The 27,539-nt window shown below is 35.5% G+C and overlaps 3 protein-coding genes and 1 long non-coding RNA gene across 6 annotated transcripts; 2 read left to right on the top strand and 2 right to left on the bottom strand.

Annotated features, from left to right (window-relative positions):
- The first annotated feature begins 1,524 nt into the window (after nucleotides 1-1,524).
- LOC145550493 (potassium/sodium hyperpolarization-activated cyclic nucleotide-gated channel 2-like) lies at nucleotides 1,525-3,137 on the top strand. Its single transcript, XM_081604405.1, has 2 exons — nucleotides 1,525-1,969; nucleotides 2,712-3,137. The coding sequence occupies exons 1-2, from the start codon at nucleotides 1,885-1,887 to the stop codon at nucleotides 2,918-2,920; spliced, it is 294 nt and encodes a 97-aa protein (XP_081460531.1). The 5' UTR covers nucleotides 1,525-1,884; the 3' UTR covers nucleotides 2,921-3,137.
- Nucleotides 3,138-4,664: 1,527 nt separating this feature from the next.
- Nucleotides 4,665-9,546, bottom strand: LOC145550487 (uncharacterized). The gene is made up of 2 exons (XM_081604402.1): nucleotides 9,347-9,546; nucleotides 4,665-7,172 (listed from the first exon to the last, which is right to left on the bottom strand). Exons 1-2 carry the CDS (start codon nucleotides 9,408-9,410, stop codon nucleotides 5,476-5,478), a joined length of 1,761 nt encoding a protein of 586 aa, XP_081460528.1. The 5' UTR covers nucleotides 9,411-9,546; the 3' UTR covers nucleotides 4,665-5,475.
- Nucleotides 9,547-13,653: 4,107 nt separating this feature from the next.
- On the bottom strand, nucleotides 13,654-25,945 carry LOC145550486 (uncharacterized). Of its 3 annotated transcripts, XM_081604401.1 has the most exons (3): nucleotides 23,655-24,206; nucleotides 22,920-22,921; nucleotides 13,654-18,592 (listed from the first exon to the last, which is right to left on the bottom strand). In XM_081604401.1, the coding sequence occupies exons 1-3, from the start codon at nucleotides 24,118-24,120 to the stop codon at nucleotides 16,925-16,927; spliced, it is 2,136 nt and encodes a 711-aa protein (XP_081460527.1). In that variant the 5' UTR covers nucleotides 24,121-24,206; the 3' UTR covers nucleotides 13,654-16,924. The 3 variants fall into 3 exon arrangements, with proteins under 3 accessions (XP_081460527.1, XP_081460525.1, XP_081460526.1); XM_081604399.1 differs by lacking the exons at nucleotides 22,920-22,921; nucleotides 23,655-24,206 and adding an exon at nucleotides 25,712-25,945 and having other exon boundaries at nucleotides 13,654-18,957; XM_081604400.1 differs by lacking the exons at nucleotides 22,920-22,921; nucleotides 23,655-24,206 and adding an exon at nucleotides 20,040-20,418 and having other exon boundaries at nucleotides 13,654-18,957.
- On the top strand, nucleotides 24,225-24,991 carry LOC145550492 (uncharacterized). The gene is made up of 2 exons (XR_014086383.1): nucleotides 24,225-24,343; nucleotides 24,707-24,991. It is a non-coding gene; the product is annotated as an uncharacterized LOC145550492 (long non-coding RNA).
- Nucleotides 25,946-27,539: the final 1,594 nt, after the last annotated feature.

Here is a 27,539-nt window from a genome sequence, read left to right as displayed (position 1 = left end):
AAAGAGAAAAATACAACTAAAACAAAAAAAACCACTAAATTATTGACGACAACCATAATTTCTAAAATAAAGATCAATGTATGTATGTATGTATGTATGTATGTATGTATGTATGTATGTATGTATGTATGTATGTATGTATGTATGTATGTATGTATGTATGTATGTATGTATGTATGTATGTATGTATAATAAATGTAATGTATATTAAATGTAATTATTTTTTAGTCATTCATAAAACTTTTCATTAAGGTGTGTTGAGCCAGAATGAAATCTAAAAGTTGCAAAACAACGACCCTTGAAGACTGGAGTTTGACTCTTTAAATGAGTTAATAGTCATACATTTTATCAACAGTCTTCAATATGCACAGCAGAAAATTAAAAATCAGTGATTCTTGAGAATAGGGATCAAACAGGTCCTATGGATAAAGCACAACATTTGAATAAAATATACAAAAAATATATTTTTTTCAAATATCTGACTAAACTTACCCGGGTCATGTGAGCACAACAATGTATATTTTCCTGGTGTTTGCTGAATATTTTTTTTATTTTAAACACTGTAGTCGGTGGATGATGCCTGGAAAATCCCTTGTCCCGGAGAAGAACTCAATACATTATAATAGCTTAAAACAATTTAAAAAATACAAAAATTATATATTATGACAATTAAGCAGTAAATAAGTAGTCATATAAATAATTATAAAAGTATCAATAAATTGAATTAAAAATCATTTTTATATATTTTCCAACTCCATTGAAATTTGTCCCTAGTTTTTGTCAACACCGTCAGAAATTAAAAGAATGTAAAAAATAAAATAAAACCAGGCATTATTGGGGGGCACCAGAACTTCTGAGGACCCCATGGCCACTTCCTTTCTCTTCCTTTGCTAAGAGGGCTAGTTAGCTCTGGTTAGTTTATGTTATTCTTTAGTTTTTTCTTCTTTTTATTCCTAAATTGTTTGTCACAACCATGAAGTGTCAACACCATAACTGACAATTTACAAAACTTTGATGAAATTTTGTGAAATAAAAGCTTAATTTTGGTAAAATGTAAAGATTTCATGGACCTGATGAGCTACAATATGGCCTCCTTCAGAATAACATCATATAAAATGAGGTAGTTTGGCATTTCGTCAACTCTGTCAGATGTCAACTCCATCAGATTTTTTGTGACTCTTTCAGTGAAATTGTTGTCAAATCTCACTTAAATGTGCAATTAATTCATTTTAATATATTTTACATAAATTGCATTACTTCACATGTACCAAGTTTTTCATTTTACTCACTAGTTTGTCACCACCTTCAGTTCTGTGTCAACTCCGTCATGCAATGTCAACTCCGTCAGATGGACTTTTTGTTGTTTTTGGTTTTAAATCATATTTATTTTGTTTCTTGAGAAGCATTTGTCGTTAAAATGAGTAAAAATATCACTAATAGGGTCATTAAAAATTATTTTATATTTATTTTTGTCAGATGGTGATGACAACGTTCTAGGTCAGGTCGATTAAAAGTGTAATTTTAAAAAAAAATGTTGCAAATGGGAGCCTATACCTTAGCATCTTTACATTTACAAAACATTATTTGTCATATTTGCATACTTATGGTTGAGAAATAAAAAACAAAAAAATATTGGAAAATTAAAACCCATTTTGTCCCTATTCTCAAGAATCACCGAAATGTGTTTTCCACTTAGTTTACTTCTGTCCATTTTGTCTCTGTCATGCAGGAGATTGTCAGCTATAACTGCCGTGGACTTGTCGCCAACATGCCGCTCTTTGCCAACACCGACCCTCACTTTGTCACCGTGATCCTGACCAAGCTGCGCTTTATGTTTTCCAGCCGGGAGACTATGTAATACGAGAGGGAACGCTGGGTCGGAGAATGTATTTCATCCAGCATGGCACCGTCACGATTATCCCGCGTGACAGTAAGGAGTTAGTGCTCAGTGATGGAGCCTACTTTGGAGGTAAATACAGCAGAGTATTAAAACTCTATTCGGCTACTTATCATCTCTACGAGAGTCTTCATTATTCAGATTATTGCTGCCCTTCTTCTATAAAATCTCCCACAGAACTCTTGGCTGTAACTGCACTACATTTCCACCTAATATTTACTATTTCTTCTGAATTTCTAATGGTAAATGTAATTTTCATCATTGGCTTAATGTCATTTTGAAGAAAAAACTAAAAATTATGAAATATTTCACTCTGTAAAAGCAATGAAGATAATGTGCAAGTTGCTTGATTATGATTATACTGTAAATACATTTTGCAGGGTAGTTTTTCTTTTTTTTGCACTGTGAAAAAACCCAAAATCTTGCCATGAATTTTTCTTTAGGAAACAAGAAAATTTTAATTGAAATAAGACAAAACTAATTTATAAATAGCATTTCTGTAAGATATAGGAGCTTGTTTTAAGTCAATTATTTCTTAATATAAGTAACATGTACCAGTTCCACTGGCATATTATTTCACTTATTACAAGACATTTATCCAACACTATAAGTAAAATAATCAGCCTGTGAAACTAGTACAATTTTAAGTCAATATTAAGCAATTCTGGACTTAAAACTAGCTCCAATATCTTGTTGAAAAGTTACTTTAAGTGCACTAAAATATTTGGACTAGAAACTAGACCAAAAATATTTAGAAAGATTTTGCGTTTTTCTTCTAACTTTATGACTAAACCGATTGTTTTTCTTGGCTCAGAGATCTGCCTACTAACTCAGGGCCGACGGACGGCCAGCGTGAGGGCCGACACCTACTGTCGTCTTTATTCGCTGAGCGTGGACGACTTCAACGAAGTCCTGGAGGAGCATCCTCTGATGAGGCGGGTGTTGGAGAGCGTGGCTGTGGAGCGACTGGATCGAGTTTCACGCAGATCCAGTTATCAACCTCCAACGACTGAGTCTGAGTGAAGGAAGAAGAGAAAGAGACTCCAGCCAGACATACAAAGACCTTTTTAACAGATCTCAAGAAAATAAAAAATACAGATGTTGTTAAATGCTGCATCACTTGATTGAAACTATTGCACAATCATTAATTACAAATTGTCACTTGAATATTAAAGCTCAACATAATGTTTACTTGGATTTTATTGATGTTCACAAACTGAATAAACCTTTGTCAGCGCTTTTTACAGTTTTTTCTTCTGTATAACTGAGAGTTATAGATCCACATGTTGTTTTTTAACAAGTTATAGACTGTAAGCCATATAAATCAGGTGTTCAAGCAGAAACACATCCAAAAAAAGCCACTGGACCTCAAGGACTGGATTTCTGTTTGCCCAGCACTGAGATGGGAGCAGCAGATGGTGGTGCATCATGAAGCTTTCTGATTCAAATGATCCCTAAGATCTGTATGTTGAGTCACATGGAGGTTAATACCGATGGCCGATAAGCTCCAGTGATGTAATAACTCAACTGTGACCGCAGCTGCAGGTGGTGGTGAACTTTTACTTCACCCTATTTTACTCATTTGTTATTATCAGGATTTATAGTTACACTGGGTTTCAAAGAATAATGTCTTTTTAAAAGATCAGACGCACAAATAAATAAATAAATGAATAAAACTCTCAGTATGTTATCACTTTACCAGATTGAATCAGTGAATTTCTGCTGATATTTGATTCTCGTCAAGCACTTTTCACCAGGAAGAGGCAAAGGCAGGCGGAGAAAAGGTAAAACTGAGATTGTTTGGGTTTCTTTTCATCAACTGCCTCTTGTTTACATGCTTAAGATCCTGCTAATAAGGTTTGTTTCTAAAGTGTTTCTCTCAAAACAGGTCTTTAATAGAGTGGTGGTAATATTTTAAATTGCATAAAATTAAAATTTGAGGGACAAATTGCTTTGCATGTTTGTAGAACTGTAATTAGACTTTCTCTGACTGGATTTCTGCGTAAATGTTTATATTTTGCTGGCACTGATTATGCAGAGTAAATATGAATATTTCTGACCCTGAGACATAATAATGAGTTTTCCAAAGCAGCTTTCATAGAACAACAAAGAACATTAGCTCATATTTGTACACATTGCATTGCTTTTTTTAATTTAAAGAAGCATTTGTTTACATTTGCAAAACACTGTTTATATTTATGTCCGTCTGAAACAGTTGCATGTTGTGCAGAGTGTAAGCACTGAAAGGAAATATTGCTGTACATCAGACGGCTGATGATGCAGATGGTTTTCTGAACAGCAGCTAATAATTCAGTGCTACGTCAGAGATCTGATGTTGGTGCAATCTTACAGATATTTGTTTCCCCGTAATTTTGGTCATTTTATATTAAAATGTCTTCTGGGGACTTTTTCCATGGAGTGACTTCGGTTATGTATTAAACACAGGCTGTCCAATAAATTATTAATTTAAGAATAAAAATATTTAGTCAGGGCTTGATCTCCAAATAGTACAACAGGCACAGAAAATTAGTACGACAAAGTTTGTGTACAGACAAAAAGTCTCATTTTAACATAAACTGTGTGTCTGTCATTTTGGTAAAAACATATTTATTCTTCATTTAGTGAAGTAACTCAAAGAGTGTAGTAAGTAGCCAGAAATATTTAAGAGTAGCAGTATTCATAATATTACTCAAGTAAAAGGTTCTCCATCTCTTTTTCAACTAAATGTAACTTGAGTAAATGTAATATACAACTGAGTCACAGCCTAAAAACGTAACATCTTTTTATAGTCATAATAGAAGACAGCTGCAGCAGAAAAGAGAAAAATACAACTAAGACAAAAGACACCAAATTATTGAAGACAATAATAATCCACCATGCTTTCTTACATTTTCCATAAACATGTTTATTTATTCACAAAACCTTTACTTGGGTAGAGTTAAACTGGTTAATATAATCTGAAACAAATAACAGCATCAGTTACAATCTCATCTTGTTTTGAAGAGAAACCTTATCAGATAATTTTTTGTATGTAGATGTATCTGAGAATGCACAATTAGTGCATAACAGCACATTGTATTTTTTATTCTAAGTGTGTTAAGATCAACAACATCCACCCACCCACTCTTTCTCTATACAGGATAGAATAATACTAATCAAGTCCAGTCTTGTGAGAATGTTCTGGAAGGGAGTCCATGTCCGGTCAAACTCTGTTAGTGCATGAAATAGTCAGTGGGCTCCAAAGCCACTTCAGCTATCAGCATCAGTTCTGGCTCTCCTCAGGGCTGTGTGCTGAGCCCTCTGCTCTTCACATTGTACATAAACAGGATGTTAATAACATACAGTTGATCAGTATTGTTTTTGATACAGAATATGCCAGGAAAACAAAACAAAGCATATCTGAAGGAAAATGTGTCGTGGTTGCACATCTCCAAGAATCCAAATGTGAAGATACAAATGATCACACTTTCAACTTTTCAAGTTTTATAGACATGAAACCCCTCCAGTCTTTCATTCTAGTGTTAAACCAAAACCATTCAATAGTGAACCTCAACATAGGACATGTATGGAAAATACTGCTATGGCTTTTCACCTGTGTGACGCCTCATGTGGTGAGTTACACCAACTTTGTGACGAAAACTTTTTCCACAGCTCCCACAAGAAAACGGCTTTTCACCAGTGTGAATCATCATGTGCTGAGTTAACTTCTGTTTTTGACTAAAACCTTTTCCACAACTCCCACATGAAAACGGCTTTTCACCAGTGTGAATCATCATGTGTCGAGTTAACTTCTGTTTTTGACTAAAACCTTTTCCACAACTCCCACATGAAAACGGCTTTTCACCAGTGTGAATCATCATGTGTCGAGTTAACTTCTGTTTTTGACTAAAACCTTTTCCACAACTCCCACATGAAAACGGCTTTTCACCAGTGTGAATCATCATGTGTCGAGTTAACTTCTGTTTTTGACTAAAACCTTTTCCACAACTCCCACATGAAAACGGCTTTTCACCAGTGTGAATCATCATGTGCCGAGTTAAAACCCGTTTTTGACTGAAACTTTTTCCACAGCTCCCACATGAAAACGGCTTTTCACCAGTGTGAATCATCATGTGCCGAGTTAAAACCCGTTTTTGACTGAAACTTCTTCCACAGCTCCCACATGAAAACGGCTTTTCACCAGTGTGAATCATCATGTGCTGAGTTAAAACCCGTTTTTGACTGAAACTTTTTCCACAGCTCCCACATGAAAACGGCTTTTCACCAGTGTGAATCATCATGTGTCGAGTTAACTTCTGTTTTTGACTAAAACCTTTTCCACAACTCCCACATGAAAACGGCTTTTCACCAGTGTGAATCATCATGTGTCGAGTTAACTTCTGTTTTTGACTAAAACCTTTTCCACAACTCCCACATGAAAACGGCTTTTCACCAGTGTGAATCATCATGTGTCGAGTTAAATCCCGTTTTTGACTGAAACTTTTTCCACAGCTCCCACATGAAAACGGCTTTTCACCAGTGTGAATCATCATGTGCTGAGTTAAATCCCGTTTTTGACTGAAACTTTTTCCACAGCTCCCACATGAAAACGGTTTTTCACCAGTGTGAATCATCATGTGCTGAGTTAAATCCCGTTTTTGACTAAAACCTTTTCCACAACTCCCACATGAAAACGGCTTTTCACCAGTGTGAATCATCATGTGGTAAGTTAAACCCCGTTTTTGACTAAAACCTTTTCCACAACTCCCACATGAAAACGGCTTTTCACCAGTGTGAATCATCATGTGTCGAGTTAAATCCCGTTTTTGACTGAAACTTTTTCCACAGCTCCCACATGAAAACGGTTTTTCACCAGTGTGAATCATCATGTGCTGAGTTAAATACTTTTTTTGACTAAAACTTTTTCCACACTTCACACATGAAAACAGGTTTTGAACTGTATGAGTTCTCATGTGAGCATCAAAAACAGATTTTAAAGAGATACGCTTTTTACAGATGGCACATGAGAAAAGTTTTCTTCTTTCCTGATTTTGCTTCTCGGCTCCAGCAGCTTCCTTTAAGAGGACTTGGTTCCTGTTGGGTTCTGATTCAGTTTGGTGTGTTTGCTCATCAACAGGAACCAACATGCAGGTATCAGTTTCCTGTTTTAATTCAATCTGTTCTTCTCCCTGACTGCAGTAAACTTCTTTCTCTTCCTGGTCTTGTTTTCCCTGCAGAGGTTCCAACTCCTCCTGGTCCAGAGTCGATCTTCTCTCTTGGTTAAACTGCAGGGAACCTGGAGAAGAAAACAGAGAAAAAGAGTTATTGTTAATTTTATTGAAGTAAGCAGGAGAAATCTTTCATTCTTTAAAACAGAAATAAAAATAAAAAAACACTTTAAATTTCAAAAGCGTAGACAGAGAGACAGATCAGTCGTCACATCCAGCTGACATTTGGAGAATTCTCAAATGAACGGATTTTAAAATCATATTTTATTGCAAAATTAATTGTAGAAGGGATTATTCTTGATATTTGACAGAAAACTGCATTATGTCAAGATGTTATTTGTATTACTCTGAATTCTTCTATTCGGTGTTTGTTAGCTTCTTGGCGCAGCTGCGTTCTCCAGCCACTGGTAGCTAAAATCACGATACCCTCACTGTGTATCCCTCTGAAAAATGAACCCATTTAAATAAAGAAATAAAGGAATCCCTCCAGGGGTGATACCACGATAGAGAGCGTTCATTTTATAGCGTTAACACCGGAGCTGTAAGTGGTCCGGTATGAAACGGGGTGATAGAACAACACAGCACTTTTAAATTTCAATAATCAGAATGCAGAAATTGTTTCCGTTGTTTTAAAAGGTTTATGTCAGTCTGCCTTTTCCTCATCGATACGCTTCCCGACCGCCCTGCACCTTAGGGGCTTAAAAAAAAGACGCGCACATTGCGCAAAACTCTGAAACAGGAGAAGCAGGACATAAACGGAGCGACGAACTAGATGTGAAATATGGCATAAAAACAGAGAATCCGACGCTGAACAGTGAAAAATCAACACATGATGTGAAACACATGACGATTAGGAGGCGCAGCAGGTGATGAGTGAATATTATTCGTCTTATAATGGATCTAGCAAGAGGAAAGAAACTAAAGTGGACATAGCAATAAACCAAGAGAGGATAATAATAATCAAATGAAACTAAATGGAAATGAATGAAGAACAAAATGCAAGAATAAACTAAGAAACTAAAGTAAATACAGAGGAATAAACTGGTATGGCAAGACCTTTCGTGCAATAATTAATACAGAGGACTGTATGGCAAAAATAAACAGACACTATTTCCAGATAAAAGGTAAAATAATATTGTTGAAATGTTATGGGTTTGTTGAGACCACATCTAATACTGAGAATAAATATATCTTACAGACCATAACAGTAAAGAACTGATCACTTATTTATGTTTTTAATTAGATTTGATATATTTATTTCTTCAATATTATTTTTCATGTCAGTGTTAATGTCATGAGGCTGATGACTCCATGACACTTTGAATTTGACTCATTAGGATTTGATTAAGAACAAGATTTGTTCTTTGTAATTTCTGTCCAGTAAAACTATTAATCTATAATCAATAGACATGTCTACATAAAGATATAATCCATGTTTCTGTGTCATATTTGTATGGCATTAAAAGGACCTGGAACTTGTGTTTTTCCACTGAAAGCTCTGGTTTGCACAATAAATGCCATGTGGGTGAAGTTTTATGGATGATACTCTGATGTCCCATTCTCCTGAAGGCAGCACAGAGCTGCACCACCAGAAACTGACAGAAATACTGAAGAGAAGAAGAGTTATGATTAATGTAGTTACAGTTCTATCCATGTTTTAATGTTGCAGAGCTCAGTCGTTTTGCAAATAGTTCAAAGTTTAAACTGGCATGTTGTTCATCTTTTATCAGGTCATTTGTGCAACATTTAACAACTAGAAAATGGCACAAAATAAGAATATTTTTTCCACTCTGATTTACTGCTGTTAGGCCTACATATTTTAAGTTGAATGTTCATTTATTGCATTTTTCGTAGACACTTGTGAAAATAATTTCTATTCCCATGGCTTTTTTGTTCTCTGGGAAATTATTTTTGATGATAAATACAGAAACAAGCATAAAAATCAAAACATGTGCAATAGTGATAGTAATATTAATGATAAAATAATGGCCAGTGCAAAGTGGCCTGCAAATTCTTTGGTGGGGGGCGATGAGGGACCTGGATAAAGGCTAGGGGGGCGCTGGCCCAAAAAAGGTTGAGAAACACTGCTCTACATAAATAAGCCATTGGCACAGCGTAATATTCATGTCTGCGTTCTAACATGTTAACAAAATATTTATACGGGAAAAGAACATTTACTAAAATGATCCTCATACAGAAAGGTGCAGACATTAACCTTCGTCCAAACGCTGGTGTTTCCTACCTATTCGGTGTAAGATTATCTGGGGGGTCCGGGAGAAATCCAGCAGTCTGCGCTGATCATCCATCTGACTTGACGATTATTTATTTAAACTCTGAATGTTGCTTCAGCAGCAGTTAACAGGAGCTTTTTGATAAACTCGTTAAAACTGGACCGAAGATAGTTTTCAGAGAAACACTCAAACATTCAGCACAACAGACCACGTGAGCTCTTTGTCTTCTTCTTTCCAGGATTATGATGGTCGGTTTTCATGTTAGTGCTTTACCGCCACCTTGTGGATCCTTCGATCATTACATGTAAAGAGTTCTCATACAGTGACAATTCATTTTGGAAAACGTTAAATCTTTTCATAGTAATAATAGAAGACAGTTGCAGCAGAAAAGAGAAAAATACAACTAAAACAAAAAAACCCCCACTAAATTATTGACGACAACCATAATTTCTAAAATAAAGATCAATGTATGTATGTATGTAATGTATATTAAATGTAATTATTTTTTAGTCATTCATAAAACTTTTCATTAAGGTGTGTTGAGCCACAATCAAATCCAAAAGTTGCAAAACAACGACCCTTGAAGACTGGAGTTTGACTCTTTAAATGAGTTAACAGTCATACATTTTATCAACAGTCTTCAATATGCACAGCAGAAAATTAAAAATGAGTGATTTTTGAGAATAGGGACAAAACAGGTCCTATGGATAAACCACAAAATTTGAATAAAATATACACAAAATAGGGACTGTGCGTTTCTGCAGTGTTGCTCTGATGGCGTAACAGGTGTTACGTAAATCCGCGTTTCCCCATCAGATACGGTTCCCCCTGCGTCTCCTTACCGCTCAGCTACGCCAAGCTCACGCGGCAAAATACGCGCGTGCTCGTGGTGAGCACTGAGAAAGCACGCGCATAGGGAACTACGGCCACCGTGAAAGCTCAAACAACATGTTTCGGCAAAGTTGTCACTTTCTTCACGTTTTAGTGGGAAACTAATAATAATAATAACAAGAATAACAATAACAACAATAATAATACTAGTAATAATAATAATAAATAATAGTGATGATAAATACATAAATGTCACATAGATATTATAAATATATATATATATATATATATATATATATATATATATATATATATATATATATATATATATATATGTGTGTGTTTAGTTATATATACATATATATATTTATGAAATAAAAACAGGGCAATGTATTTTAATGCTCGATATTACCCATGAAATACCGTTCTCCTTGTTTTACAGTAGGGGAACCCTATTTGATGGCCATATTTCACCCATCAGATACCGTTCCCCCTATGTTAAAATTACCCATCAGATACCGTTCCCCTTGTTTTACAGTGGGGGAACGGTATCTGATGGCCATATTTCACCCATCAGATACCGTTCCCCCTATGTTAAAATTACCCATCAGATACCGTTCCCCTTGTTTTACAGTGGGGGAACCCTATCTGATGGCCATATTTCACACATCAGATACCGTTCCCCATATGTTAAAATCACCCATCAGATACCGTTCCCCTTGTTTTACAGTGGGGGAAAGGTATCTGATGGCCATATTTCACCCATCAAATACCGTTCCCCGTATGTTAAAATCACCCATCAGATACCGTTCCCCTTGTTTTACAGTGGGGGAACGGTATCTGATGGCCATATTTCACCCATCCATCAAATACCGTTCCCCGTAGGTTAAAATCTATTAAAAAAAAAAAAAAAATATATATATATATATATATATATATATATATATATATATATACTGCTCAAAAAAATTGAGGGAACAGTTCAGTGTTCACTTAAATGTTAAAGTGTTCCCTTTATTTTTGAGCAGTGTATATGTATATATATATACTATCTTTAGATAGATAAATAGATTGATATTTTTATCTAAAAAATATGAATTAAAAACAGGGCAATGCATTTTAATGCTCAATATTAACCATCATATACCGTTTCCCCTGTGGTAAAGGGGGTAACGGTATCTGATGGCCATATTTCACCAATAAGATACCGTTCACCTTGTTTTACAGTGGGGGAATGGAATCTGATTGCCATAAATCTCCCCTCAGATACTGTTCCCCCTGTTTTAATGTGGGGGGAACGATATCTGATGGCCATATTTCACCCATCAGATATCGTTTCCCCTGTTTTAAAGTAGGGGAACGATATCTGATGTAATTAATCCGGGGGCACTCGTTTAATAGGCGGTAAATTGCAAAAATAACTTGGTGGATATTGAAATTTCCACTTGTTATGGGTACATGGGTAAGTATATCATCTCACAGGACATTTCAAGAACTACTTTCAATTAAAATATGGAAGATTTATTTAGTCAGATGTTTAAGACTAACATGAAAGTAAAGAACATAATTACAATTGGTAAAAACATGTTTATTCTTCATTTAGTGAAGTAACTCAAAGTGTGTAGTATAGCCAGAAATATTTAGGGTAGCAATATTCATATTACTGAAGTAAAAGGTTCTCTATCTTTTTTTAAACTAAATGTAACTTGAGTAAATGTAATATACAACTGAGTCACAGCCTAAAAAACGTAACATCTTTTTATAGTCATAATAGAAGAAAGCTGCAGCAGAAAAGAGAAAAATACAACTAAGATAAAAGACACCAAATTATTGAAGACAATAATAATCCACCATGCTTTCGTACATTTTCCATAAACATGTTTATTTATTTATTCACAAAACCTTTACTTGGGTAGAGTTAATATAATCTGAAACAAATAGCATCAGCTACAATCTCATCTTGTTTTGAAAAGAAATCTTAGAGATTTTTTTTGTATGTAGATGTATCTGAGAATGCACAATTAGTGCATAACGGCACATTGTATTTTTTAGTTTTTTAGTAGTAGTGTGTTAAGGTCAACAACATCCACCCACCCACTCTTTCATACAGGATAGAATAATACTAATCAGTCCCTCAAATCCAGTCTTGTGAGAATGTTCTGGAAGGGAGTCCATGTCCGGTCAAACTCTGTTAGTGCATGCATAGGCGTAGAGCCCCCCAATATTAGAGACAGCCACATTCGTCCCCCCCAATAATTTCACCGCAGTTGCGAAGAATTTTATTTTGAAGGCGCACAACAGCGCATTCAGCAGAGCGCTTCCTCCCCCTCCCCGCTCTGAACGACTTCAGAGTAAAGGCATCAGCGGACGGAGTCAGAGAAACTCCGTTTGAATGAGGTAGACCAGGGATGTCAAAGTCAAATACACAGAGGGCCAAAAAAACAAATTTGCTACAAGCCGAGGGCCGGACTGGTTTAATGTTTATTAAAACATATTGAAATGATTGCACATAGCCTATTGAACCAAGACCTAACAGAGTGTATATTATTTAACGATTAAATGAATAAAGCAATATTTTGTTATGGCTCTGTCAGTAACTTCAAGGGAAAACATTTTTCAAGAGGCAAACAGCAACAAATTTAATTGTTTTTAAAAACAAAATATGTTTCTTAATATCAAGATAAATGCATAAATCAAAGTGCATGCATTATAAACTGAAAATGCATTACTGTGCTGCTCTATGATCCTACCGATCACTGCTTTCAAATAGTAAAGTAAAAAAATAAATCAAATCAGTTGTATTCTTTCTCATGGCTCTTATCTGCAATTTTACCTGAATCCATTCAACTGAAAAATAAATACAATAAAATAAAATACAAAAATATATGGCACAAAGACAAAACAATACTTCATTCAAAGAAAAATCACGTCTTGTAGAAACAAATGTAAAAATTTAACTGAAACTTATAAACTGAAAATACGTTACTGCTCTGTGATGCTCACTTGTCTGAGGCTGAGCCTGATACTTGGAGGTGTCTCATCTTTTGTACAAGTTCATCAATGTTCGGGGTGAGGCTCTGAGCTGATGAATAATGAAGCCGTTTGGGCGCGCTGTAGTCACTTCGCGGGCTACCGTTGCATTATGGGAAATGTAGTGTTTGCAGGCAAAACACGAGCGGGCGGCTCTGGCTTGCGGGCCGGTTCTCATAGTAATTAAATATCATTCAGGGGGCCATAGATAATTGATTTGCGGGCCGGATGTGGCCCGCGGGCCTTGACTTTGACATATGTGAGGTAGACTGTCTGACAGGAATGTTGCCATGAATATCGCTCGGTTATAACATCTTGTTGTCAGTTTACTTTTATATATACAACTAAATATTTTTAGTTAAGCCGTTTTAATTCTAGTCAGATGTTCGAAATTTTACTGCTAAATTTGTTTAAAAGTTAGCTAGTCTAGTCACAATGATTTAGAATGAGACTGAAACAGCAGCAAAATGAGCCTTTATTTAAAGTGAGCAACACCTGATCATACTGACCACTTAACATGTATTTATATTATATTGTATAGATATTTAGGAGAACAGCAGTGCTAGAATAATGTTGAAGAAAGGTGATGAAGCTCTGGTGAGGTCTTCATTTAGTTTATTGAAATACGTGTAACACTCACTAGTGTTTACAGTTAATCAACTCGTAATAAGACCAGAGCTAGGTTCGGCTACTGGAGTAGTGAGAAGTGCATTTTGAATTAATAACCACAGACCAAAGAAAATGTAGGTAAAACAGCCGGCTTATTATTTGTTGAAAGAACAATAAAAGAAAAAACAACAACAATGTTACACAATTAACACACAATGACACAAATTCCAAAAATAGTTTCCAGTTTCTTTCAGAATATTTTATAAATCTAAATTAAGGATACTATTTATTTTACCTAGGTTATAGTTCTATTTAAGTTCTATTTAATACTATTTATCTATTTTAATCTACAGTTTGTTTTAATCTGTTTAATCTATTTTAGTTCTTTGGTGTTTCCCTTAAGAAGTTAGGAAAGAAAAAAACAATAACAGCAAAACAACAAAACACAGCAGAACAATTCAGCAAAGACAGGTCAAACTGTGCTTCAGATCGATGTCTCGTTTCCTCCGATGATCCAAGTTAATTCTGTTTCAGTGACCCACTGCTAACGCGCACGACAACATAGGCAGGTCATACCAAGTTGCGGGGTTTGCAATGTCCAGCAGAGGGCGTAGCTCCTACTGGATGGTCATTAAGCTCCAGGTTGGCTCGCCATCTCGTTCTCCTTAGGAAGATCCATTTCAGTGATGATCCGAGATTCCTTAGTCCAAATCCCAGCCGAACGTAAGAAAATAAAAAAAATAAAAAAAGGCCTGTTGCCAACAAAGAGCGACAGTTAGCAACAGTTAGCTCCTCTGTTGATAAGCCGTTGAATTTCTGTTGACAAGAGCGGCTGTTAGCTTCAGCGGATCAGCTGTTACTCCTGCTGACTTTCAGTTGGCTTGCTGTTAGCACCAAGAGCAACAGCCAACGCCTCCGCTGATCAGCTTCCGCTTCAGCTTTCAATTTAAATTAAATAAATGTTTGACAAATACATTACCAAAAAAAAACAAAAACAAAAAAAACGGAAGAAACAAAATACACTTTCAACTCACAAAGTCCAAATCCACAACACACAAAAATGATCCCGAGCGCAGCCAAGGTGAGAAAAAAAAATAATGCGAAAAGCTCCTGCTAAAAAAAAAAAAAAAACTCGTCTTAGACAGCAAGTCAGCTACGAGTGGTCAATTTCTCTTATCTGTCTTTTTTTCTTTTCAGCACAATCCCGTTTTCTTCTGCGCTCTCTGCTTGCTTTACGCTCTCTGCCTCTCCTCTCCCTCACGTCAGAGAACGCAGCAACCCGATTGGCTGAAACTAGTCACATGGGTTATACATAAATGTGACCCTTCAGAATAAGAGAGTTCGCTGACAAAGCAAAACTGGTTTATACAGCTTCTCTAATCAATTAAAATATCAAAAATCAAATACAGCAATTATGTCTCTAATTGTTACTCTTTTTATATATTTTTTTTACAGTTTTAAGATCGATTAATTCCCTATTTATTTACTTCCTATTTATCTAATTTACTATTATTTTTATGTAGAGGCTATTTCAACCTGGGTTACATACGTATGAACTGTTTTTAATTTTTTAATAAACTAAACTATTTTATTATGAGAGGAGCAGGTCAGGGAAGACATAGGAGACCCAGGTGCAGTTTCAGATTGTGAAGATATAAAATTACATTAATTATAATAGAACCACAAAGGAGAATGGGTGGAGACTGATGTCAGGTTAATTTCTTTCAATATTTCAATATTTTTTTCATTACTTCCACACTATAAGGGTAATGGTTAAGAGACATTACCTCTCTTAACCATTACCTTGCTTGAGGAGAGGTTTAAAAATGAATTAGTGAACATTTTTGCTATAGAGTTGCGATGTTTAATAATGTATACATCTGAAAATGAAGTTGTTTAAATTCTCATTCTGTATGATAAAAACATACTTTTTATATTTAGTTCACATTCTGGTAAATTACTGTTGTCTGTTGTAAATCCATGCAGGAACATCAGGCTGCAGAGAGTCAGAGGGAGGCAGAGACAGAAACACATATCTGTAGATATTTTAGTTAAATGTTTGCGGCTGAAAATGACAGGAGAAAAACATTTAGGTTTTTGCTTCAGTGTTTTTATGGCTCATGTGTGGTAAGTTACTGAATGCAGAGCTGGAAGTGAGACTGAGTTAACAGTGAGGAGATAAGGTGTTTGTTAGACGTGAAAAGTATATTTTTTATTTATTTTGTAGATCAAACTGTTGCACTGATGTAGAGAGTTGTTCAAGAAGAACAAAACTTGTTTTTTAGATTTTAATTTTGTTGGTCAAACTGCTGTATTGAGTTTAAAACTGCCGAGTCCTACTTTATGAGCCGTTTTCTACATTGAACCAATTCAATTACCAGTCAATTTATATCAATGCATTTTGACCAATAATCAAATGTCTTTTGACCAATAACATATATCAGAATCTGTTAGCCTGTCTGTGCTACCAGAGTATGTAGCTTGCTAGTTGTGAGGCAAATGCTAAAGTGAGTGTTCATCCTGGAATGACGGTCATTATACTATGCATAACCTTAATCTGATTATTGGATTGTAAACAGTAAAGTGTTAGAATACTTGTTACTGAAACCAGGGTCAGATTAGAGTAACGCATTACTGACGTGTTGATGGCATAATTGTTTGACATTTCTGCTCAAACTATTTACTGATCTGTCAGGTTTCCGATGTGAGTCCCCCCCCCCAATGACAGACTCGTTCCTACGCCCTTGAGTGCATGAAAAAGTCAGTGGGCTCCAAACCCACTTCAGCTATCAGCATCAGTACTGGCTCTCCTCAGGGCTGTGTGCTGAGCCCTCTGCTCTTCACGTTGTACATAAACAGGATGTTAATAACATACAGTTGATCAGTATTGTTTTTGATACGGAATATGCCACGAAAACAAAACAAAGCATATCTGAAGGAAAATGTGTTGTGGTTGCACATCTCCAAGAATACAAATGTGAAGATCCAAATGATCACATTTAACAAATACAACAACTTTCAGATCTATAGACATGAAACCCCTGCAGTCTTTCATTCTAGTGTTAAACCACATCCATTGAATAGTGAACTTCAACATAGGACATGTATGGAAAATACTTCTATGGCTTTTCACCTGTGTGACGCCTCATGTGGTGAGTTAAATGAACTTTGTTACGAAAACCTTTTCCACAGCTCCCACAAGAATAAGGCTTTTCACCAGTGTGAATCATTATGTGCCGAGTTAACTCCTGTTTTGTCCTAAAACTTTTTCCACAGCTCCCACAAGAATACGGCTTTTCACCTGCGTGAATCATAATGTGCTGAGTTAAACTACTATGCTGACAAAAACTTTTTCCACAACTCCCACAAGAAAACGGCTTTTCACCAGTGTGAATCATCATGTGGCAAGTTAACTCCCGTTTTTGACTGAAACGTTTTCCACAGCTCCCACATGAAAACGGCTTTTCACCAGTGTGAATCATCATGTGGCAAGTTAACTCCCGTTTTTGACTGAAACGTTTTCCACAACTCCCACATGAAAACGGCTTTTCACCAGTGTGAATCATTATGTGCCGAGTTAACTCCTGTTTTGTCCTAAAACTTTTTCCACAGCTCCCACAAGAATACGGCTTTTCACCTGCGTGAATCATAATGTGCTGAGTTAAACTACTATGCTGACAAAAACTTTTTCCACAACTCCCACAAGAAAACGGCTTTTCACCAGTGTGAATCATCATGTGGCAAGTTAACTCCCGTTTTTGACTGAAACGTTTTCCACAGCTCCCACATGAAAACGGCTTTTCACCAGTGTGAATCATCATGTGGCAAGTTAACTCCCGTTTTTGACTGAAACGTTTTCCACAACTCCCACATGAAAACGGCTTTTCACCAGTGTGAATCATCATGTGGCAAGTTAACTCCCGTTTTCTCCTAAAACTTATTCCACAGCTCCCACATGAAAACGGCTTTTCACCAGTGTGAATCATCATGTGCTGAGTTAATTTCTGTTTTTGACTGAAACTTTTTCCACACTTCACACATGAAAACGGCTTTTCACCAGTGTGAATCATCATGTGCTGAGTTAAATGCAGTTTTCGACTAAAGCTGTTTCTACAACTCCCACATGAAAACGGCTTTTCACCAGTGTGAATCATCATGTGGCAAGTTAACTCCCGTTGTCGACTGAAACTTTTTCCACAGCTCCCACAAGAATTCGGTTTTTCACCAGTGTGAATCCTCCTGTGCCGAGTTAACTCCTGTTTTTGACTGAAACTTTTTCCACACATCACACAAGGAAACGGCTTTTCACCAGTGTGAATCATCATGTGCTGAGTTAAATTCTGTTTTCGACTGAAACGTTTTCCACACTTCACACATGAAAACAGTTTTTCACCTGTGTGAATCATCATGTGGCAAGTTAAATTCTGTTTTCGACTAAAACTTTTTCCACACATCACACATGAAAACGGTTTTTCACCTGTGTGAATCATCATGTGCCGAGTTAAATTCTGTTTTCGACTAAAACTTTTTCCACACTTCACACATGAAAACGGCTTTTCACCAGAGTGAATCATCATGTGTCTAGTTAAATTCTGTTTTCGACTGAAACTTTTTCCACACTTCACACATGAAAACGGTTTTTCACCAGTGTGAATCATCATGTGTCTAGTTAACCTATCATTTCTTCTAAAACTTTTTCCACAGCTCCCACATGAAAACGGTTTTTCACCAGTGTGAATCATCATGTGCTGATTTAACTTCTGTTTTTGACTGAATCTTTTTCCACACTTCACACATGAAAACAGGTTTTGAACCGTATGAGTTCTCATGTGATCATCAAAAACATATTTTAAAGCGAAACGCTTTTTACAGATGGCACATGAGAAAAGTTTTCTTCTTTCCTGATTTTGCGTCTCGGCTCCAGCAGCTTCCTTTAAGAGGACTTGGTTCCTGTTTGGTTCTGATTCAGTTTGGTGTGTTTGCTCATCAACAGGAACCAACATGCAGGTATCAGTCTCCTGTTTTAATTCAATCTGTTCTTCACCCTGACTGCAGTAAACTTCTTTCTCTTCCTGGTCTTGTTTTCCCTGCAGAGGTTCCAACTCCTCCTGGTCCAGAGTCGATCTTCTCTCTTGGTTAAACTGCAGGGAACCTGGAAAAGAAAACAGAGAAAAAGAGTTATTGTTAACTTTATTGAAGTAAGTAGGAGAAATCTTTCATTGTTTAAAACAGAAATCAACAAAAAAAAACACTTTAAAATTCAAAAGCATAGACAGAGAGACAGATCAGTCGTCACATCCAGCGAACTAACGAATTTGCCACTTCAGCACAAGCACAGAGGACGTCAGAGGATAAAAACAATAGACTCCGAGCAAAACTCAGATGTCCCAGCTTTTACTAGCATGTAAACGCACCATCTACACACAAATCTTGGAGCTTCCCAGAAGTGTGAAATGAGTCTCAAAAATAGTTGTGCAATCGTAACCGGATTTGTGTGTAAATGCAGTTTTGTGTATGTGTACCAGGTGATTTGTGTGTACTTTATCAACATGTATAGGCGTAGGAGAAGGTTTATTTTATTTTTAAGTTTTACAAATTGAGTATTACACACACATAGATATTTTAACACACACACAAATCTTTTTACATACGCACAGATATTTTGAGACTATTTTCACTCCATAAGGTCTCAGTTTTATATGCTTCATAAAATTTATCATGGATTTACCGACACACCTCTAATGAAAAGTTTGACCAAATTTGTTAAGCAAATAACAATGTTTGACCACTGTTATTTGCTTAACAAACTGGAAAAAATAAACTATAAAAACAATCTTCAAGGTTTTTGGATATTAAACTTTTATCTACATACGAAGCATCACCTCAGTGTAGCGGTGGCTTCTTGATTGGACTTTTATATTATATTTAGTTTGACAAACACATTATAAAATTTACAGCTATTAACACCACTATTAATATTGTATGTTTTACTAAACTTGCGCTTCGTTGTTCACATTTCTCCTGTTTTCTGAAGTAAGTCTCTGTAGTTAAAGGAGAGGAATAAAAAATGTCATTTTCTCTCTACATAAATAAGCCATTGGCACAGCGTAATATTCATGTCTGCGTTCTAATATGTTAATAAAATATTTATACGGGAAAAGAACATTTACTAAAATGATCCTCATACAGAAAGGTGCAGACATTAACCTTCGTCCAAACGCTGGTGTTTCCTACCTATTCGGTGTAAGATTATCTGGGGGGTCCGGGAGAAATCCAGCAGTCTGCGCTGATCATCCATCTCTTCCTCTGACTTGACGATTATTTCTTTAAACTCTGAATGTTGCTTCAGCAGCAGTTAACAGGAGCTTTTTGATAAAGAGGAACACTCCAACATTCAGCACAACAGACCACGTGAGCTCTTTGTCTTCTTCTTTCCAGGTTTATGATTGTCGGTTTTCATGTTATTGCTTTACCGCCACCTTGTGGATCCTTCGATCATTACATGTAAAGAGTTCTCATACAGTGGCAATTCATTTTGGAAAACGTTAAATCTTTTCATAGTAATAATAGAAGACAGTTGCAGCAGAAGAGAAAAATACAACTAAAACAACAACAAAAAAAACCCCCCACTAAATTATTGACGACAACCATAATTTCTAAAATAAAGATCAATGTATGTATATTAGCAATATATATTAAATGTAATTATTTTTTATTTATTCATAAAACTTTTCATTCAGGTGTGTTGAGCCAGAATCAAATCTAAAAGTTGCAAAACAACGACTCTTGAAGACTGGAGTTTGACACTTTAAATGTGTTAACAGTCATACATTTTATCAACAGTCTTCAATATGCACAGCAAAAAATTTAAAATCAGTGATTCTTGAGAATAGGGATCAAACAGGTCCTATGGATAAAGCACAAAATTTGAATAAAATATACACAAAATATATATTTTTTCAAATATATAACTAAATTAACCTGGCTCATGTGAGCACAAAAAAGTAAAGGGTTCTCTCAAATAACACATCCTAGATCTGAATGAATTAAATATAATTGCCAATAATTTCCATCTGTTGTCTATTCCATTTGCACAACTGCATGTGAAATTGATTGTCAATCAGCGTTGCTTCCTAAGTGGACAGTTTGATTTCACAGGAGTTTGATTTACTTGGAGTTATATTGTGTTGTTTAAGTGTTCCCTTTATTTTTTTGAGCAGTATATATTTTCCTGGTGTTTGCTGAATATTTTCTTATTTTAAACACTGTAGTCGGTGGATGATGCCTGTAAAATCCCTTGTCCCGGAGCAGAACTCAATACATTATAACAGCTTAAAACAATTAAAGAAATACTAGAATTATATGACAATTAAGTATAAGTAATCATATAAATAATTATAAAAGTATCAATAAATTGAATTAAAAATCATGTTTATATATTTTCCAACTCCATTGAAATTTGTCCTTAGTTTTTGTCAACACCGTCAGAAATGAAAAGAATGTAAAAAAAAAAAAAAAAAATCAGGCATTATTGGGGGGCACCAGAACTTCTGAGGACCCCATGGCTACTTCCTTTCTCTTCCTTCGCTAAGAGGGCTAGTTAGCTCTGGTTAGCTTATGTAAGTGGTTCCCAAACTTTTTCTCCTGCGCCCTCCCAGTGGTTTCCAAATATTTTCTAGGCCCCCCCTATGGATTACAAAAGGCTGTCTGGTTGAACGACGTGTGAGGGGGGGAGAGAGGGTTCTTAGAGACTCCCTGTCCCTGTCCCTAGAGGCGTGAGGTGAGGAGGGGGCGCAAAATGAATGTACGTAGCTGAACACATAGACATTAATAGGTAGACGCCTCATGGAGCGGGCCGGCCCGTTGCTGCGATACGTAACAGCGTCCGCCTTATTGAATGTGGCATCTCTGCCAGTAAGCCAATACAAGTGAATGGACCGAACTTTATAAAGTGCCTTTCTACAAAGTATTTTAAGTTAATACCGGCCATTGACACATTTTCTGACACACATTAATAGATTTGGCAATCAAAGAAATTGGCGAAGACAGAATTTTTTACTTTTAATGTAATTATTTAATTGTTTGGGGGCATTTTTGAATAAAAAGCACAATGTTTTATTTGATAGAAATGACACTGATAATTTTTATATTGAAATTGATGGACACACTTTTACAGCGTTTTATTAAAGAATATATTTATGTAATTCCATAATTTAATGAACATATAACATTTCAAGACAAATAATTTTCCTGTATTTATTTTTTATACGTTGAGAAATTACTTTTGATTTATAAATCAGTCATTATCAAACATTAAACTACATATTTTTCTTACCTTTTACAGAGAAAAAATATTTATTACAGTATGTCAACTCTGCTATTGACAGCAGAGTGAAAATAATTCTAACAGATTATTTTTATTTCATTACATAAGTGACAAAAGCATATTTTGTATGTAGATATATCTGAATATGAAAGTATCTGATATATCTGAAAATGCACAATTAGTGTATAACAGCACATTGTAACTTTGAAGACAATAATAACCAACCATGCTTTCGTACATTTTCCATAAACATGTTTATTTATTTATTCACAAAACCTTTACTTGGGTAGAGTTAAACTGGTTAATATAATCTGAAACAAATAACAGCATCAGTTACAATCTCATCTTGTTTTGAAGAGAAACCTTATCAGATAATTTTTTGTATGTAGATGTATCTGAGAATGCACAATTAGTGCATAACAGCACATTGTATTTTTTATTCTAAGTGTATTAAGATCAACAACATCCACCCACCCACTCTTTCTCTATACAGGATAGAATAATACTAATCAGTCCCTCACATCCAGTCTTGTGAGAATGTTCTGGAAGGGAGTCCATGTCCGGTCAAACTCTGTTAGTGCATGAAATAGTCAGTGGGCTCCAAAGCCACTTCAGCTATCAGCATCAGTTCTGGCTCTCCTCAGGGCTGTGTGCTGAGCCCTCTGCACTTCACATTGTACATAAGCAGGATCTTAATAACATACAGTTGATCAGTATTGTTTTTGATACAGAATATGCCAGGAAAACAAAACAAAGCATCTCTGAAGGAAAATGTGTCGTAGTTGCACATCTCCAAGAATCCAAATGTGAAGATCCAAATGATCACATTTAACAAATACAACTTTCAGCTTTATAAACATGAAACCCCTCCAGTCTTTCATTCTAGTGTTAAACCAAATGAATTGAATAGTGAACCTCAACATAGGACACATATGGATAATACTTCTATGGATTTTCACCTGTGTGACGCCTCATGTGGTGAGTTAAACTAACTTTGTGACGAAAACTTTTTCCACAGCTCCCACATGAAAACGGCTTTTCACCAGTGTGAATCATCATGTGTCTAGTTAACCTATCATTTCTTCTAAAACTTTTTCCACAGCTCCCACATGAAAACGGCTTTTCACCACTGTGAATCATCATGTGCTGAGTTAAACTCTGGTTTTGACTAAAACTTTTTCCACAGATTACACATGAAAACGGCTTTTCACCAGTGTGAATAATTATGTGCTGAGTTAACTCCTGTGTTCCCCTAAAACGTTTTCCACAGCTCCCACAAAAAAACAGTTTTTCACCTGTGTGAATCATCATGTGCCGAGTTAAACTAACTTTGTGACGAAAATTTTTTCCACAGCTCCCACATGAAAACGGCTTTTCACCAGTGTGACGCCTCATGTGAAGAGTTAACTCCTGTTTTCCCCTAAAACCTTTTCCACAGATCCTGCATGAAAACGGCTTTTCACCAGTGTGAATCCTCATGTGCCGAGTTAAATCCTTTTTTAGACTAAAACTTTTTCCACAACTGCCACATGAAAACGGCTTTTCACCAGTGTGAATCATCATGTGCAGAGTTAAAGTTGGTTTTCGACTAAAACTTTTTCCACAGTTCACACATGAAAACGGCTTTTCACCAGAGTGAATCATCATGTGTCTAGTTAGCCTATCATTTCTTCTAAAACTTTTTCCACAGCTCCCACATGAAAACGGTTTTTCACCAGTGTGAATCATCATGTGCTGATTTAACTTCTGTTTTTGACTGAAACGTTTTCCACACTTCACACATGAAAACAGGTTTTCAACCGTATGAGTTCTCATGTGATCATCAAAAACATATTTTAAAGCAAAACGCTTTTTACAGATGGCACATGAGAAAAGTTTTCTTCTTTCCTGATTTTGCTTCTCGGCTCCAGCAGCTTCCTGTAAGAGGACTTGGTTCCTGTTTGGTTCTGATTCAGTTTGGTGTGTCTGCTCATCAACAGGAACCAACATGCAGGTATCAGTCTCCTGTTTTAATTCAATCTGTTCTTCACCCTGACTGCAGTAAACTTCTTTCTCTTCCACTTTTATCTGATGATCTTCTTTCTCTTCCTGGTCTTGTTTTCCCTGCAGAGGTTCCAACTCCTCCTGGTCCAGTCGATCTTCTCTCTTGGTTAAACTGCAGGGAACCTGGAGAAGAAAACAGAGAAAATTTGTTATTGTTAACTTTATTGAAGTAAGTAGGAGAAATCTTTCATTGTTTAAAACGAAAATAAAAAAATAAAAAAACACTTGAAAATTCAAAAGCGTAGACAGAGAGACCGATCAGTCGTCACATCCAGCTGACATTTGGAGAATTCTCATATGAACGGATTTTAAAAAACATATTTTTTCGCAAAATTAATAGTAGGGATTATTGTTTATATTTAACAGTAAATTGCATTATGTCAATATGTTATTTGTATTACTCTAAATTACATAAAAATTTAATTTTAGTCCACTTTATATCTTTGGGGTTTATTTACAAACATGAGTTTATTTGTAGGTTAATAGTTGTTTAGTTTTTGTCCTTTGTTATTTACTTTTCTAAGTTAAACAGGAAGAACTGTGGGTCCATTTTCCATCACTATAGGGACTGGTATTGGACCAGCATGCACTGGGTTGGGCCTCTAGGTTTTGACCAGAGCAGCAGAGGAAACAATGAAAAGTAGTGATGATGAGATGAAGCTTCATGAAGCCCTGAGGAACTCCATCCAATCACTGGACTCCTGAGCCGATGCACCGCTGTGCTTCATATGCTCCACTGGGACATCAAGTGGACAATATATGTGAAATAGGCAAAACAAAATGAAGCCTTACAATAAATAAACAAGTAAAAAATGTTTGTGATTCTGATATATAAACTCTGATTAATCTGGTTGCATAAAAAAATGGCTGGATCAAAAAGAAAACGGGGAAAAACAGGAGAGAGGGTTGTGATTGGCTTGTTATTCGCTACGTCACCAGAGACAACGATTTATTACAAAAAATAAAAACTAACTGCTCGGGTTTAGGTGAGTTCTCCTTTTTATATGCTTCATAAAATTTATCATGGATTAATCAACACACCACTAATGAAAAGTTTGACCAAATTTGTTAAGCAAATAACAAAGTTTAACCATTGTTATTTGTTGTCAAAGTGGAAAAAATAAACTATAAAAACAATCTTCAAGGTTTTGGGATATTAAACTTTTATCTACATACGAAGCATCACCTCAGTGTAGCGGTGGCTTCTTGATTGGACTTTTATAGAATATTTGGTTTGACAAACACATTATAAAATTTACAGCTACTAACACCACTATTAATATTTTATGTTTTACTAAACTTGCGCTTCGTTGTTCACATTTCTCCTGTTTTCTGAAGTAAGTCTCAGTAGTTAAAGGAGAGGAATAAAAATTTCATTTTCTCTCTACATAAATAAGCCATTGGCACAGCGTAATATTCATGTCTGCGTTCTAATATGTTAATAAAATATCTATACGGGAAAAGAACATTTACTAAAATGATCCTCATACAGAAAGGTGCAGACATTAACCTTCGTCCAAACGCTGGTGTTTCCTACCTAATGGGTGGAAGATTATTTTGGGGGTCCGGGAGAAATCCAGCAGTCTGCGCTGATCATCCATCTCTTCCTCTGACTTGACGATTATTTCTTTAAACTCTGAATGTTGCTTCAGCAGCAGTTAACAGGAGCTTTTTGATAAACTCGTTAAAACTGGACAGAAGATAGTTTTCAGAGAAACAATCCAACATTCAACACAACAAACCACTTACAGGCCTCTTTGTCTTCTTCTGTTCTATTATCGCGGATTGCAAGCAACTTTAAGGTGCATACCGCCACCTACTGTACAAGAGTGTGTAGCAACATTTCTTTACATCTATTAAATTCTATTTATTAATCTTGCATTTTGAAGAAAAATAAATAATACTTTTCTTAATCTATAAATATCCATTATGTTTCCTAATATTCCTTTAATACTCAATGTTTGACCTGTCCTTCCAACCATTCTTTTTAGATTCTCCCTTTCAGATTCATATGTTCTACAGTTCATTAATACATGCTCTACATTTTCTTTCTCTCCACATCCTTCACACTTATCATTACTTTTCTTCCCTATTAAATATTATGTGTCATTTAAATTGGTATGGCCTGTTTTTAATCTGGTCATAATTATTTCTTCCCTTCTGTTTCTCTCATTAATATTTCTAATTAATACTGACTTTTGTACTTTATATAATCTTCTCCCTTTGTTATCTTCATTCCACCTTTTTTTTTTTTTGCCATTTTTCCACCAGATAGGTGATCTGATAGTCTTTTAGAGATGCGAGTTTCAAACTGGTGTATTTATTCCTATTCCCACACATACTTTATGATTTTTAGAACCATCTGAATACATTTTGAGGTAGTTAGAATATGATTTTCTTAAATATACATCAGTCTTTACCCCTATTTCATTTAAATTCCAGTCGTTTTTCATTTTAAGAAGTCTCATGTCTACATTAACCTCAGGAAATAGCCATGGAGGAATAACACTAATTGGATTAAACTGAGCTATTTTCTTATCCTCTACTCCATACATTTTGGTCAATTTACTTATCATCCATCCAAATCCATTACTCTGGAACTTTGCATATTCCTAACAGTTTTGTAATATAATTAATGTTACATTCTCTTCTTCATTACTTTAAATTTTTATCCAATATACTAAAGCTAATTTTATTCTTATCATTTCCAGCGGAGTTTCTCCAGTCTCTATTAGAAGAGCATTAATCCATCCATATGGCTCCATCATCTGCATACAATGCATAGTTTATACATTTATCAGTATCAGAAAAATGTCATTAATCACTATATTAAATAAGATTGGACTAATTGCACTACCTTGAGGTATCCCATTTTCCACATTAAACTCTTTTGAATAATCATTCCCAATCTTAACTCTTATTTTTCTATCCAGCAAAAATTTGCTATCCAATTATACATCGTTCCACTAATTCCCATCTGATTTTTATAAGTAGTCCTTCTCTCCACAGTGAATCATATGCGTTTTCTTTATCAAAGAATGCTATAATCATTACCTCCTTCATTTTTAAAGCTTTCTCTACGTCATTACTTACTCTGGTTAGAGCATCCATTGTTGTTCTCCCTGTTCTAAAACCACACTGGTATCCATTCATTAGTTTCTTAAGCTCAAGAACATATCCTATTCTACTGACTATTATTTTCTCCATCCATTTACTTAAATGAGAAGTTAAAGCTATTGGTCTATAATTATTTGGACTGCTAGGATTTTCCCTGGTTTATTAAACAGAAGTATTATTGCCCTTTTCCAGCTATTTGGTATTAAACCTTCATTCCATATTTTATTAAATAATTGTAATATTAATTT

This window comes from Poecilia reticulata, unplaced genomic scaffold, assembly GCF_904066995.2.
Source record: "Poecilia reticulata unplaced genomic scaffold, P_reticulata-male-v2 Scaffold_57, whole genome shotgun sequence".
In the NCBI taxonomy this organism is placed as follows: Eukaryota; Metazoa; Chordata; class Actinopteri; order Cyprinodontiformes; family Poeciliidae; genus Poecilia; species Poecilia reticulata.
This window is presented reverse-complemented; position numbering and strand designations above follow the sequence as displayed.